Below are 14,254 nucleotides of genomic sequence, written 5' to 3'. Positions count from 1 at the left end.
TTATTTGTACTTTTATCAACCTTTTTGTGATCAATTGTTCATCATTGGAAGAGTGATGCTACGTACACCAACATTTTAGATCAAATTTACAAATCATGTTATCAATACTTAAGTGATAATCTAATCATAACATATTTTTATTACAAAATGCAGATACGAGAAAAAAAAGGAAAAAATAGCACTCGAAAAAGAAAGAAAAATAAAAATGTTTTGAAATGGGAATTAGCAAAAGCTTATCTGCTATTGTTATTGGCTTTTAAATAGAAAATACCCGCTGAAACGAGCCAAAACTACCGTCATTTTTCAGTAGACCCATCAGATAGGAATAGGAGGGGGCCAATCCATATCCCTCTTTCTCTCTCCACCCCCGAAGAGAATCTAGGGTTTGTCTGCAACAGTGAATCTTTTCCTTTCCCGTCTGCTGCTGGTATATCTGGTAAGGGAATCTCTAACGTTTCACTCAAAACTTTCCTGTCACAGAGAAAGTCCACCTAGGGTTTTCAAAACTCTAACTCTCTCTCTCTCTCTTCCTACTGAAGTCTCCAATTCTCTGGTATTGTTTTCTGACCATTTTTCTGAATTTGAATGCTTGGATTCTACTGGGTTTTTTCTACTCTTTCGTTTCTCTGTGTTTGAATGGTTGCTGTTGTAAAGTTTGTGTTTTTATGGTTTTGGCTGGGTAATTTGCTGCTGGGGCTTTGATCTTTTGATGATATTAATAGGAGTTTCGCTTGTGATCATGTATGTTTTGCTTTTGATTAGTATGATAAGTAATTGACTTTTGCTTTTGGTTGGATAGAAATTTGGGGGGAAATAAGAGAGTTTTGAGTTTTGTGATAAAGGTTGTTTTGGGTTCTTCTGAAAACTTAGAAACTTCATTACTTGGTTGAGTTGAAATCTTTGTTTCGAGGTTTCAAAATTGACTGTTTTTGCTTTTCGTAACTTTTCGTTGGCAAGGGGTTGAGCTTTCATGGTATCTGCTGGTCTAAGCACTCACTTGCAATGAAATTTCAGAATTATTATTGTTTTGCTGATAATTGGAAGTGAAAAATAAAAAATATAAAGGGTATACTACTTTTGAGCATATAGTCTATTTGTCTAGCACAATTTGAGCAAAGGTGGATATGAAGACCGATGAGGCGTTGATACTATTGAAAATTTGTTAGCACCTCTGCTTCTGTAGGACAACATATTCTCTTGGACATTCTAGTTCATGTATTCTAGAAATAGTTATTAGTTTATAAAAAAGTAATTTACTTTCTGGCATGAAGTTATTAACTATTTAAGGAGGTAAATAATAAATATTAGTGATTTCTTTTTCACTAAACATATGCTGATCAAGGACTAGGGTGTCCTTGTCACATTTATAGTTCTTTCCATTGGGGATTTGTATCGTCTATTGCAATAGTCCCCCATTTTCTGACTTAAATGCCATTATATCTTGGTTTTCCAGAGGAGTATGTGAGGTTGCTTATACTATCATATTACAGAGGGGCTTATATTTTCTGATAGCATGGCGACAGAAAGTCCAATAAGAATGTCGGAAACTAGTGGAAAATGGGCTCCTCGCAAGAAGACTGCAAAACTTGCACCTTCATCTGCTAATATGGCAGCAGAGGAGTTGAAATTGCTTCTTAGGGGCCATAAGTTTCAAAGCAGCGGACAGGATGTTTCCCCCAATCGAAGTGGAAGTGCACCCCCAAGTATGGAGGGTTCGTTTTTGGCCATCGATAACCTGCTGTCCCAGCAGGACTTGAGCATGAATGGAAGCTTGGCAACTCTAGGTAGTGTTATTGAAAGGTGTGAGACTGAGGAACAATTACGGGCTGATCCAGCTTATTTGGCATATTACTGTGCCAATGTCAATTTGAATCCTAGACTTCCTCGTCCACTTATTTCATGGGAGAATCGACGTCTGGCACGCAATATTGGTAGTTTCAGCCAGAGTCAGGGACCTGTAGATGGGAGTGGCAATTTTCTGTTGCATATGTCTCAAGGATCACTTCCTACACACAAGGAAGAATCTGAGGATGATCAGTCTTCCCAACTCTTTTCTAATGATTGGGTAGATCAGACAAGTGAAGTTTGGTTGGGAGAAGGTGCTGCGTCATTGGTAGGCCAACACCAAAATGTGGGTGATTTAATACAGGTTCATACTCGATACCTTGACATTTTACTCAACAAGGTGTATATATTCCTATCTATGATTACCTTTAGAATTTCATTCTTGTTTATTTGTCGTTGGGTTGTGATGTTTGAAATTTCTCTCTTAAAATAGCTTCTATTGGTCAAATGAAATTAATTTTTTTTACCGATATTTTGAATCCCAGAAAAAAATTACTGTTGGAAAAACTCAGGAGGAGGCGCCGATAAAGTAGTCACCAGTTGTTTTTAGCTTTGCTTTCCTTACAATATCATAGTTGTAAATGTAAATCATCTTTTTATTTCCAGGAAGATTTTGGTTGCTCTTCACCACCTGTCCCTAATCACTCTCATACATTAGGCAAGGAAGTACCTGAGGAATTCAATGATCACAGTACCGATTCCAGTTCCATGCATGATCCTGCTATTAATGTGACAACTACCATTAAGCCCAGCGTGGATGCAGAAACTGCTGATGCTACAGCGCTTTCACCAAATGACGATTCCTGGCCCGCCTCTGAAATTTCCAGGAGCACAGCTGTTAATGATGCAAGTGTTGCGGTCATTGAATCTGAAATGAAGGCTCTTAACATATCGGACTTGATAGAGAATCAAAAGAAACAAGAACAATGGGAGCGCAGTTGCCAGAATCATTTCTTGCAGCAGCATCAGCAACAAAACAATTTTTTTCAAGTTCAAAGTGGCAAGTCGCAAATAACCTCTCAAGGAACTGACGGTACATATGTTAGCATGGATCAGTATCTTCATAATACATCCAAGTATGCAGCGGATGTACAACCAGTTCATCAGACATCTGGGTTCACACCTCCACTATATGCAACTGCAGCCTACTTGAATTCAGCTAATCCATATTACTCAAATATTCAAGGACCGGGCTTTCTCACTCCACCATATCTTAGTGGATATACTTTGAATCCCACTGCCTTTTCTCCATATATTGGTGGATACCATCCTCCGGGTGCTGTTCCTGTGGTTGTTGATGGAACTGTGGGTCCAAGCTTTAATGCTCGAACATCTGGGGTTGCAACTGGGGGCATCCTCTCACCTGGTGCTGATATGCAACATTCAAGCAAGTTCTATGGTCAACTTGGATATCCGCTGCAAACTTCTTTTTCTGAACCTATGTACATGCAATACCACCAGCAGCCTTTTGTGGACTCGTATGGTGGTCCAAGACAATTTGATCCATTGGCATCAAGAGGTGGTGTTGACTCAAAGAAAGTGTCCAGTCACGGTTCTTATTTGGATGAACACAAAAGCCAACATCAGAGAATTGGAAACATGGGGAATTTGAACCCACAAAGAGGAGGGTCAATGACTCCTAACTATCTTGGAAGTGCACCAAATGTTGGTATTTTGATGCAGTATCCAACCCCTCCCCTTACTAGTCCAGTTTCGCCAGTACCCCTCATAGGTTCAGGTATAAATACTGGCTTGTATCCTGCATGGCCAAGGCACAGGGGCTTTGAGAGTTATGACGACCCCAAGATTTATAATTTCCTTGAAGAGTTGAAATCTGGCAAAGGCCGCAGATTTGAGTTATCTGATATCACAGGACATATTGTTGAATTCAGGTACTTTCTTTGTGCTCAATTGGTTGATTTTGTTATTAATTGTTAGCAATGAGTAAGTCATCATGAATTTTTCAACTCCAGTGCTGATCAACATGGGAGTCGATTTATTCAGCAGAAGTTGGAAAACTGTAGTGTTGAAGAGAAGGCTTCTGTATTCAAAGAAGTTCTCCCACATGCTTCTAAACTAATGACTGATGTTTTTGGTAACTATGTGATTCAGAAGGTATGTTTCTAAGTTTTTTCTTTTCTCTCTATATATATCCTTTTAAAGAAATGTCAGGGTTCATGCCATTTTATTAATTTCCACTTCCTTTGTTATTTCAGTTTTTTGAGTATGGAACCCCTCAGCAGAGAAAAGAACTTGCCAATCAACTTTCAGGTCAAATTTTGCCTTTAAGTTTGCAGATGTATGGCTGTCGTGTAATCCAAAAGGTATGAAAGTGTGATAAGTTGTTGCTGAATTGTGTGCTAATCAACTTCGTGTGGCACATTCATGTTTGATGATTTGCAATTTTATAATACAACTCATCGTTTCCTTTATTTATTTTAGTGGGTGCGGGCAGTCTAGAACAGTTTTAAAAGTGTCTAAATGGATTCAATTGACTGGTAGCTTATCTTGACTTGTCTGGAAGTTATGCTAAATTTTAGCTCCATATTGTTGAGTTGTTTCCCTTATTCATATAGACGTATTTGAAGGTGCTCAATAGGTTTTTGATATCAAGTGCTATTACCAGTGATTATTAAAATTACAAAACTGAATGCAGATATTTGGGGGTGTAATTGCTTATCTTTCTGATTTTTTTAGTTTATATGTTTTTATTTATCTTTTCCAACCTCAAATATTTATTTATCAATGTTGCTATTTTGCAACTGCAGTATTATGGCGTTTGCCTTCATTGTATTGTATTGTGTTTTATAGGAGCTTTTTATTGTAATTATTGGCGCATGAGAGAGTTGCTGCACTTTGTTCTTGTCTCTGACTTGTAATTCTTTCTCCTTGCATCTTTTTTAATTTTTCTGAGACGGGGTCGAGGACTGTAGATGCTTTTATTCCTTTTAGAATAGTTTACCCATTGACCAGCTGCTAACAATATTTTCATAATGAAATGGTCTATCTTTTTCTTTTTTTTTTCTTTAAAAGCAATTGGTATTGGCCAAACAGTAAAGTGTAATTGCAACTGGAAGCAATGTGTAGTACATAATTGCCTTCCCAGCTTGGTGTTCTTTGGTCCAATAATGTTATGCCTATGTCATTTATTGTTTATGGCCGGTGCAGGCACTTGAGGTTATTGAACTTGAACAGAAAGTGCAGCTTGTACATGAGCTGGATGGGCATGTTATGAGATGCGTTCGTGATCAAAATGGAAACCATGTCATACAAAAGTGCATTGAGAGCATTCCAACAGAAAAAATTAGGTTTATAATCTCTGCTTTCCGTGGTCAAGTTGCAACACTTTCAATCCATCCTTATGGCTGTCGTGTTATACAGGTATCAATAAACTTATGGGGTTGTAACACTTTTCTTCCCTCTTTGCCACTCTTCCTTCGGTTATCATGCAAAGAATTCACCTGTTTCCTTGTTTTTGGTTTGTTGTAGAGAGTTCTGGAACATTGTACAGATGAGCTGCAATGCCAGTTCATAGTTGATGAGATCTTGGAGTCTGTTGCTGGTCTTGCCCAGGACCAGTATGGCAACTATGTCACACAGGTTTGTATTGGACTCTGTACTTTTAAGTATTAATTACTATCTATTATGACAGTTGATCTCACATTGAAGAACTAATATGCCTCGCTAAAGATTTAATTAATGCATAATGGAAACTCAATCGATGTCTTAGTGGTTATACTTAATACAGAGGTATCACGTATAGGGAGCACAGGAACATGTATTTCATGATAAGATTTGCCCTCCTATAGGAAGAGGATGGCCATAGGTTACTAGCACTTCAAGTTCTCTTCGGTGTTTGGCTCAAGCAGTAAACAGTGTGGCTAATTGATGACGGAAATTTCTTTGACCGAGGTGGAGAAACAGGCATCCAATAGTGAGAATAACTCATATGGCATAATTTTTTTTGGAAAGGCATGACTCCAGAAGTTGACTAGCTAGTGTTTTGTAACAGAAGAGGGCTTGTAGTTCAGTGTGTCCCTGTGTCTACACCAGAAATTGCCTTCCACACACATACTTACACTGTTTGATGCACACATGTTTCGCGGTAGAATGACATGAGAAAGGTGTTTTAAAACCCCCTCTCTGATGCCTATTTGGTTCTCCTACCCTCATGATTCTGTAGGTATACAATGTGCATGTTCAGCTTTTTTTCCTTCTTAATAGTTGAAAGCTGAGACGTATAGTCTGTGTTCTATATGTGCAACACTTTTTGCCAACTAAATTTCTGGATGTACTTTATGCTTCCTAGTTACAAGTACATATTTCATCGTCTCTATACTACATGTGATTGATCTGCATCATTTGTCTGGCTAATGAATTTTTTTATGCTTGACAGCATGTATTGGAGAGGGGAAAACCTAATGAAAGAAGGAAAATTATTAACAAGTTGTCGGGTCATTTCGTACCTCTGAGCCAGCACAAGTTTGCTTCAAATGTTGTTGAGAAATGTTTGGAATATGGTGGTGCTGCAGAACGAGAACTATTAATTAGGGAGATCGTTGGGCATAATGAAGGAAATGATAATTTGTTGGTATGGAGAATTGTTCATTGGCCCTCTAGTCCTAGTGGAAAAATACATTACTTGTGTTCTTTATGTTTATATGCACACACGTACACGAACACGCACATGCCAGTTTTTATTTTACAAAGCAGTACAAGTGCATTTGAAGCTCGTACTTGTCTTGCTTAATCTCCATTTTTTTTGTCTTAGGTAATGATGAAGGACCAATATGCAAATTATGTGGTGCAGAAGACCCTTGAAATCTGTAATGATAGTCAACGGGTGTTATTAATTAATCGTATAAGAGCTCACACAAACGCATTGAAGAAGTACACTTATGGGAAGCACATCGTAGCACGGTTTGAGCAGCTATTTGGAGAAGGTGTGTACTCTTAAACTTTGTATCACTCTTGGTATACCGTATAATGTGTACTGCTTCATCGATTAAATGTGGAGTATGCATGCTGAACCTCATTAACTCGGAGAGGTGGAAATGACCAAAATGTGGTTGAAGTAGCCTCTACTTCATTTGAAATCTCGCTTTTATGTTCTAATTCTTTATAAAAGGTCGTACCCAGTGCGCAAGGCTCCCGCTTTACGCAGGGTCTGGGAGAGGTGAATGTCGGCTAGCCTTACCCCCATTTATGGAGAGGCTGCTCCCAAGTCTCGAACCCGAGACCTACCGCTCATGGGCGAAGGCACTTGCCATCGCACCAAGTGCGACCTCTGTTCTAATTCTTTATAAAATGGAAAATTTGTTTGGCGCCCTTCGTCCATTGCAAATTGAGAAGGGTATTTTATGAAGTATTGGGTTTTTGAACTGTTTAATTGATCATGTGGTAAAGAAATGGATAATCGGAAGAGGAAATGACAGGGTAACACAATTTTAGTGCCTCCTAGTGGCATACAGTTTCGAACATTGCAAAGACAATCTCACAAGTATATTCGTCATTTGACCATACTTTTTGTTTTTCTTTGGCCTGCAGAAAATCTATCAGGATCGTGATGGGAACGAAGGCAAAATATCCAAGAAAGTACCTTCAGTGAATCTGTGGTTTGTCAATGCATACAGGGAATGTGTATCCCATGGAAATTGAAGAGAATAGCATGAGATTGGTTTACTGTGGCACCCTGTTCATGGGAGCTGTGGCTTGGCCGTGCAGCCAAGTTGTCATGTGGCTTCATGTGCAATTCGACCATCAGTAAGAGGGGGTTGATGTTTCGTTGGTAGGTAAGTTGGTCGGGTTGGTAGTTGCTAGTAAATATATGTTTTATGGTGAAGAAGTATATACTTACGTACTCATAGGACGATTTGATTGCCGTACAATTCAGTGATTGTAGTTATTGGTAGGAAAAACCTTGATGCTGTATATCTATTTAGCACATTATTTGTTGCAAATGTGTGGTTTTTGTGATAAATTGTAGGCGTTTTTGTTTACGACCGTAGAAAAATTGCAACACGGTCCCCTCTAAATAAACGTTTCGTTGGTTCAAACTACACGTTTAAGGCTCAATCTGCCGAGCCTTGTAGCTTTGAGTTTGTAAATAAGCAGGGTATTAAAGTGGTAGGTTGTATGGAGATGTAAGTCAAGGAGGAGAAATTCTGTCGCCTTATGCAGAGGTCGCATTAAGCACGCCCCGAGTCTTCGGGTTAGTAGGGCGTATACTCACCTCTCTCCCTCTTGAGCTAACTCGATGTCTGATGGTTTTCAAATGTGAGGTTTTCAAGTGATATTCACGCCTAATTGCGAAGGGTAATGTTAGGAAGATTAAAATTTTAAATTAAATTTTATTAACCGAATGATGTTGATGTTGATGATTGAATTATTACTTAAGTGTTGATTAACTTGCTTATTTTCTGTTGGTGACACATCATTTGATATGTCATTTTGGTTTAAAGTTTTAATGTTCCTAGCATTATCCAATTGTGAATATGTGACACCACGAGTTTGAGGGGTCTATGCTTGCCATCCAAAGGCTAAAGTAATAATCTTATGCCACCTTGCCATGTGATACTAGATTTACTAAAGCCTTTAGGTAGGATGTAGTTAATCCAATCTTATGTTTGGACTCAAAAGTAAAGGATTGATAAGACAGCTGACACATTCCGACTCGGGTGACCAAATACTATTGTTGATGCACAAAAATGGAGGGGTCTTGGAACAACGGAAATCCGATCGTGAATCTGCAAGAAAGTAAAGAACACAAGATGTATCGTAGTTTATCCCAATGTTTGGGCTACGTCGACATTGATATTGTATTTATCTGTTTGTTAGAGGATTGTGAGGGAGAGAGAGCTTCTGTATGTGAGGATCAGATCTTAAGGTTTGTGAGGGTGAGGAGACCCTTTTATAGAATAAGGGCTCCTCACTTATTACATATTTGCCCCTTCATTATTACATAATTACATTTGAGTCCCCTTAGTATTTATACGAGGTCTAAATACGGAGGCCCTAAGTATGGTATAAACAGTAGTCCCCCAAGTCTTCAGTCAAGAGAGTTTTTTGGCTGGAGACTTGAAATTCAGTCCATGTGTGGGCCGAAGTAACTAGATGTCGTCTTGAACTGATACTTGATATGAGGCGGTTCTCAAAGTGAAATGATGCTCGACTAGAAGTAGCACATGTTGTGAGGCTGCTCGGTTTGTAGCTTATGTTGCCTTGGTTGGCTCGGCTTGTGGCGTTGAAGGTGAGGAAGTCCCTTTTATAGAATAAGGGCTCGCTCCTCAATACATAAATGATGGGCTAGAGGTGATGCTCGCGGTGAGGCGGATGCTCAGTAGGCGGCAATGCTCTCTAATGATGGTGAAGGAGTCCCTTTTATAAAATAAGGGCTCGCTCCTCAATACATAAGTGATAGGCTAGGAGTCTCTCTCTAATGAAGGTGAGGAAGTCCCTTTTATAGAATAAGCGTTCGCTCCTCAATACATAAATAATAGGCTAAGTCCCCCAAGTATTTTTCATGAGGCCCAGTTGCGGAAGCTTAATATATGGTACATAATGTAGTCCCCCAAGTCTTCAGTCAATAGAGTTTGTTGGTTGGAGACTTCAAATTGAATCAATGTATGGGCCGAAGTGGCGGTTGTTTGGAGACAGTCTTTGTATACCATGCACTGAAGCTTTGTAGTTGAAGCTTTGAAGCTGGAGCTTTTGTATATGAAGCTTTGAAAGCTGGAGCTATGTAAATGAAGCTTTCGAAGTTAGAGCTCTATAAATGAAGCTTTTAAAGTTGATTGACATGAGTGATGCTCATAAATGTTTATGTTGATTGACATGAGTGATGCTCATGGATGTTGACATGAGTGATGCTCATGAATGTTGACATGAGTGATGCTTATGAATGTTTATGTATGATTGATATAAGTGATGCTCATGAATGTTTATGTATGATTGATATGAGTAATGCTCATGTATAATTTTGGAGTACTAGACGTACTTTTGATCACCTAGTTGGTGATAATAGCGGTAGGCTGCCGAATAATTTTGGAGTATTGGACGTACTTTTAATCACCTGGTTGGTGATAATAGCGGCAAGCTGCCGAATAATTTTTTGTAGTACTGGACGTACTTTTGATCACCTGGTTGGTGATAATAGAGGTAGGCTGCCGAATAATTTTTTGTAGTACTGGACGTACTTTTGATCACCTGATTAGTGATAATAGAGGGTCTGGCTCTTTTGGGCATATGGGCCTTTGCCCTCCACATAACATTCTAGCCCATTATTTTGAGCTTGCCGTTTTTTTTTTGTTTTACCCTCTGATGGGGTTTATACAGATGTCTTCGAAAGATAAGAAAAATAAATCACACCATTCAAAAACAAGAAAAGTAAATCACATCATTCTGGTGGGGTGTTTATTCCTTGCTTTTGCTTTCTGCTTTGTAGGATTACAACATGGGTGAGCAGTGACTGTAAATCCATTTCCTCCTCGGCTTTTCTCATCTCCAGACATCCCTTTTTTAGAAGTGGAATCTTATCATGTTCTGTGCTTGCCACTTCTGTATGTTGGTATACCAACCCCACTGCTTTGGGACACGTCATAGATCTCACCCTTAGTAGCCATGAGCAGAGGCTTCTTACTGCTTTAATTCTCCTTCGGTGATCTTGCCGAGCTGGACAGGAGGCAACAGAGGCTGCATCTCCTCTTCCGAGTCATAGAAAAGACTAGGAAATTAAGCTATTCTTGTATGGTGCCGCATCTCCTCATCCAGAAACAACATTTTCAACCAATCAGTAACTTGTTCTCCTCTAAGAAGAAATAAGTGGGTACTTCCGAATTGTATGGTGCTGGTACCAGCTATGGAGTTATGGATTTGTCCACATTAGCCAAATCTTGCTCCAGCCAAGCCAAACTTTTGGTGACTTCAGAGTTGTGCTCCTGGTCGTCATGCAAGTCATCTAAATCGTGATGGAGGACGAAACCGCCAAAAAGCGGGCCGACTCCATCTGACCCAGAAGCCTCAATGTCGGATCTTCGGGAGCCCGGCCCGAAAGACCACCCGTAGTACAAAAAGTGCAAGCCCAGGCACCCTCTGAGACTGATCAGAGCAAACTTCAGCAGCTTATTCGCCGAGGGGAAATAGCTGAGCTCGCTCTTATGCTTCATCTTCGGATGCTATTCGGGTTCGGGCTCGCCGTGGACGATGGGTCCGACCCTAGTTTTTTTTGGAGAGAGTGAGAGCAGTGGCGAAATGGAACACAAAGAATGCACAAGCCATCCTTCCATTCCGTAGCCCAATCCGATTCGAACGAACGAGATAAAGCTATCCTTCCATTCTTTGATTGGTTTGCGACATACCCATTTCGCAGAACCTCGATCCCCGATAAACCACCTCTCAAATTCGATCACTTTTCAGTATCTCAACATCCATGCAAAATCTTGGGCTCTGTTTGTGTGTGGGTCGGAGTTAGACCCGGTTCGGCTTGTTTAATAGTAGTGGAAAGAGAGATTTGAGAGCGAATGAGATAGCAGAATGGTGATCCTTTGAAGTTCTGAACTCAATCAAGCCATTGAACACATAGAATCGTGGCGTTCGTCTTTGGAATTGTAGGTGGAATTCTCTCTTTCTCCCTCTTTCTCTCTGCTCGAATGGATTGGAACTGAGCCCGAGCTCTAGAACCCACAAACCTGTCGGAGTTTCATGGAGAAGAGCACCAAAATCTGTAAAAAAATGCACAGATGCAAGTTATGAAGGTTTGAAGCATGATGTGGTGACGGATAGTGGTGAAAGTGATGGTGGTGTCTTTCGGTGCAAGAGAAAATGGAAAGACAAAGAAAGTGTCTCTTGGTTTTGCAGATCCACGATGGAGGTGAAAAAATGAAAGGGAACCGACACAACTTTTCGTATCGATTCCCACAGACGGCGCTAAATGTTGATGCACAAAACCGAAGGGGTCTTGGAACAACATAAATCCGACCGTGAATCTGCAAGAAAGTAAAGAACACAAGATATATCATGGTTCACCTCAATGTTTGGGCTACGTCCACACTGATATTGTATTTCTCTGTTTGCGAGAGGATTGTGAAGGAGAGAGAGCTTCTGTATGTGAGGATCAGAGCTTGAGGTTTGTGAGGATGAGGAGGCCCTTTTATAGAATAAGGGCTCCTCCCTTATTACATATTTACCCCTTCATTTATTACATAATTACATTTGAGTCCCCCGAGTATTTATACGAGGTCTAAATACGGATGCCCTAAGTATGGTATAAACAACTATCAACCTAATAACGAAGTTATAACTAAGGAAATTTATAGTATTTCGTCACCTTTACGATGGGGTTTTATTATCAGTTTAGTGTCGACCATCACATTTTCACCCTTAGCTGGAAGGTTATTTCGGTCATGGTGTATCATTTTGAAGCTTATTAGATACTGGTCATGTGCATTTTTATGAGAAAACTAATCCTTCAAAAGAGGGATAGTTTTTCTTTCTAATATAATGATTATTTGCACTAATGGGCAGACAGTTTGGGTTAAGCCACACAAGATGTCAGGGGTGGATCCATTCATGGACGCGGAACAGACCTCCAAGGACCACTTAATAGTTTGGGCAGGTGGTGGAAGAGAGAAGATCACCATAACTGTGTAGATGTTGTGCAACAAAAGGTTTGAACCAAGAAGAAATATCTAATTTCAAACGAATAGGAACATAGGAAAGACCACTATGATTTTGTTATTCTTAGACCTTGATTCCAACGAAGAATAAAGACTTTCTCTCTCCATTTTCCACGTAACCAACTCAACTCTTTTTTTTTTCTTTCTTTTTTCATTTTAATTGTTGGCCAATCGTTTTGTCACTTGGCATTTTAATTAAAAAAGAGTAGTGTATTACTTAACAAATACTATTTAGACTATATGTTTGTCATCGACATTTTTTTTTCAAATTCACTATAAATTCATACAAGCTCTGAAAAATATTTTGTAAAGTACTAAAAACACGTAATCACTTGAACCTTCATCTCATATCATCAAATCCACTAAAATACAAAAGAAAAAATTCTGATATTTTTGTATGTTATTGTATATGTTAAATAATAAACCTATTTGAAATAATAAACTCAACTTCTTAATACAAGTATAGGAATTTGAACCTATGAAATTACATTATTGCCCATCATTTTTTTTGTGTGATAGAAGACTAATTTGTCTTTTCACCCTCTATTGGTTGACAAAGATGATTTTATTACTTAGTAGAGATATAATGAATTTACTTAACTTAAACCCGCCTAGTCCACCTAGGCCTAGTCTATGCGCATAGGTGCTAGATCTCAGCCCACCGTCCGATTGGCACTTAGCATACCATGATTAGGACCACCAATATTAAAATTCTGCATTCGCCATTGCAAGGTGCCATCAATAATTTGCACTAAATTTGCCTTTCTCGGAAGTCAAACCTAAGACCTCCCATCATGTAACCTTATTTTATTTTTGTTGTCAAATGATAGATTTTGATAGATTGAGTGTTAGATTAGTTATCAACAGGATTTGAACCCATGCCGTCATGCAAGAGGTTGACACCTCTCCACTACTGTAGTAAATGACCACGTGCATGTAACCTTATTTTATTACGACGTATCTTTCTTGTCTTGATTGAATACATCATTGAAACAATCATGCGAGGGGTCTACTACGTCAATTGCGTAACGAGTAGGGGAGAGAGACGTAAGAGCAGAGCGGCATGTGAGATTCTCATCCACCTTGTCGCTCAGTACGTAAACCGAAGATGGGCAACTAGGGGTGGGCACAGTGCGGTTCGGTGCGGTTCCACCCCTAAAATGGAACCGGAACCAGAAAATATCAACTGTTCGGTTCGGTACGGTTCCGTTTAAATTTATTATTAGAACCTTACGGTTCGGTTTACACCGGTTCCGATTCGGTTCTTGCCGGTTTACGGTTCCGAATACTAAATTATTTGAACACCACATCATCATACATTCAAATACATCTTCTAAAACCGATTATATAAGTTGCATACAATACATCTTTTTTAATGCAAATGTCTTTGGCAGTGGCACCAAGTGAATAAAAAGAGACAACTAATAGAAATATGCATTGGTCAGTTAGTTAACAAACAAAAAATGAAGAACTCAATTACTCAAGCAGCATTAGTCTCCTGATATTGGCAGCAACAACAACAGTTGCAAGTAAACAGAAATATTGAAATTGCATTAAAGGACACAACGACAGCAGCAAGCAACAACAGCAAGCAAAAATGACTAGAAATAGCAGAAGACGGCATATTGCTTGGTTGTCTCATGAGTCTCCTTACTCCAACACGCAGCGCTCCATTTTCACCTCTGGAACATAAATGTAAAATGACACATAAGCAAACAATACACCAACTTAATGTT

The 14,254-nt window shown here is 39.3% G+C and overlaps 1 protein-coding gene across 4 annotated transcripts; it reads left to right on the top strand.

Moving 5' to 3' along the window:
• Window positions 1–277: 277 nt before the first annotated feature.
• On the top strand, window positions 278–7,825 carry LOC126596997 (pumilio homolog 6, chloroplastic-like). Of its 4 annotated transcripts, none has more exons than XM_050263740.1 (10): window positions 278–436; window positions 1,454–2,149; window positions 2,452–3,737; window positions 3,819–3,960; window positions 4,062–4,169; window positions 5,014–5,226; window positions 5,335–5,445; window positions 6,242–6,436; window positions 6,617–6,788; window positions 7,393–7,825. In XM_050263740.1, the coding sequence occupies exons 2-10, from the start codon at window positions 1,514–1,516 to the stop codon at window positions 7,410–7,412; spliced, it is 2,883 nt and encodes a 960-aa protein (XP_050119697.1). In that variant the 5' UTR covers window positions 278–436; window positions 1,454–1,513; the 3' UTR covers window positions 7,413–7,825. The 4 variants fall into 4 exon arrangements, with proteins under 4 accessions (XP_050119697.1, XP_050119699.1, XP_050119698.1 ...); XM_050263742.1 differs by having other exon boundaries at window positions 284–436; window positions 1,491–2,149; XM_050263741.1 differs by having other exon boundaries at window positions 424–553.
• The last annotated feature ends 6,429 nt before the right edge of the window (window positions 7,826–14,254 follow it).

Source organism: Malus sylvestris, chromosome 13 (assembly GCF_916048215.2).
Source record: "Malus sylvestris chromosome 13, drMalSylv7.2, whole genome shotgun sequence".
Lineage (NCBI taxonomy): Eukaryota > Viridiplantae > Streptophyta > Magnoliopsida > Rosales > Rosaceae > Malus > Malus sylvestris.
Note: the sequence above shows the minus strand (reverse complement) of the source record. Positions and strands in the feature narration are given on the sequence as shown.

Coding starts and splice junctions, on each gene's coding strand:
- LOC126596997 (XM_050263740.1), top strand. CDS start 1,514: ATGGCGACAGAAAGTCCAATAAGAATGTCGGAAACTAGTGGAAAATGG. Junction 3,961..4,061: donor GTAACTATGTGATTCAGAAG/GTATGTTTCTAA, acceptor TTGTTATTTCAG/TTTTTTGAGTATGGAACCCC. Junction 5,227..5,334: donor ATGGCTGTCGTGTTATACAG/GTATCAATAAAC, acceptor GGTTTGTTGTAG/AGAGTTCTGGAACATTGTAC.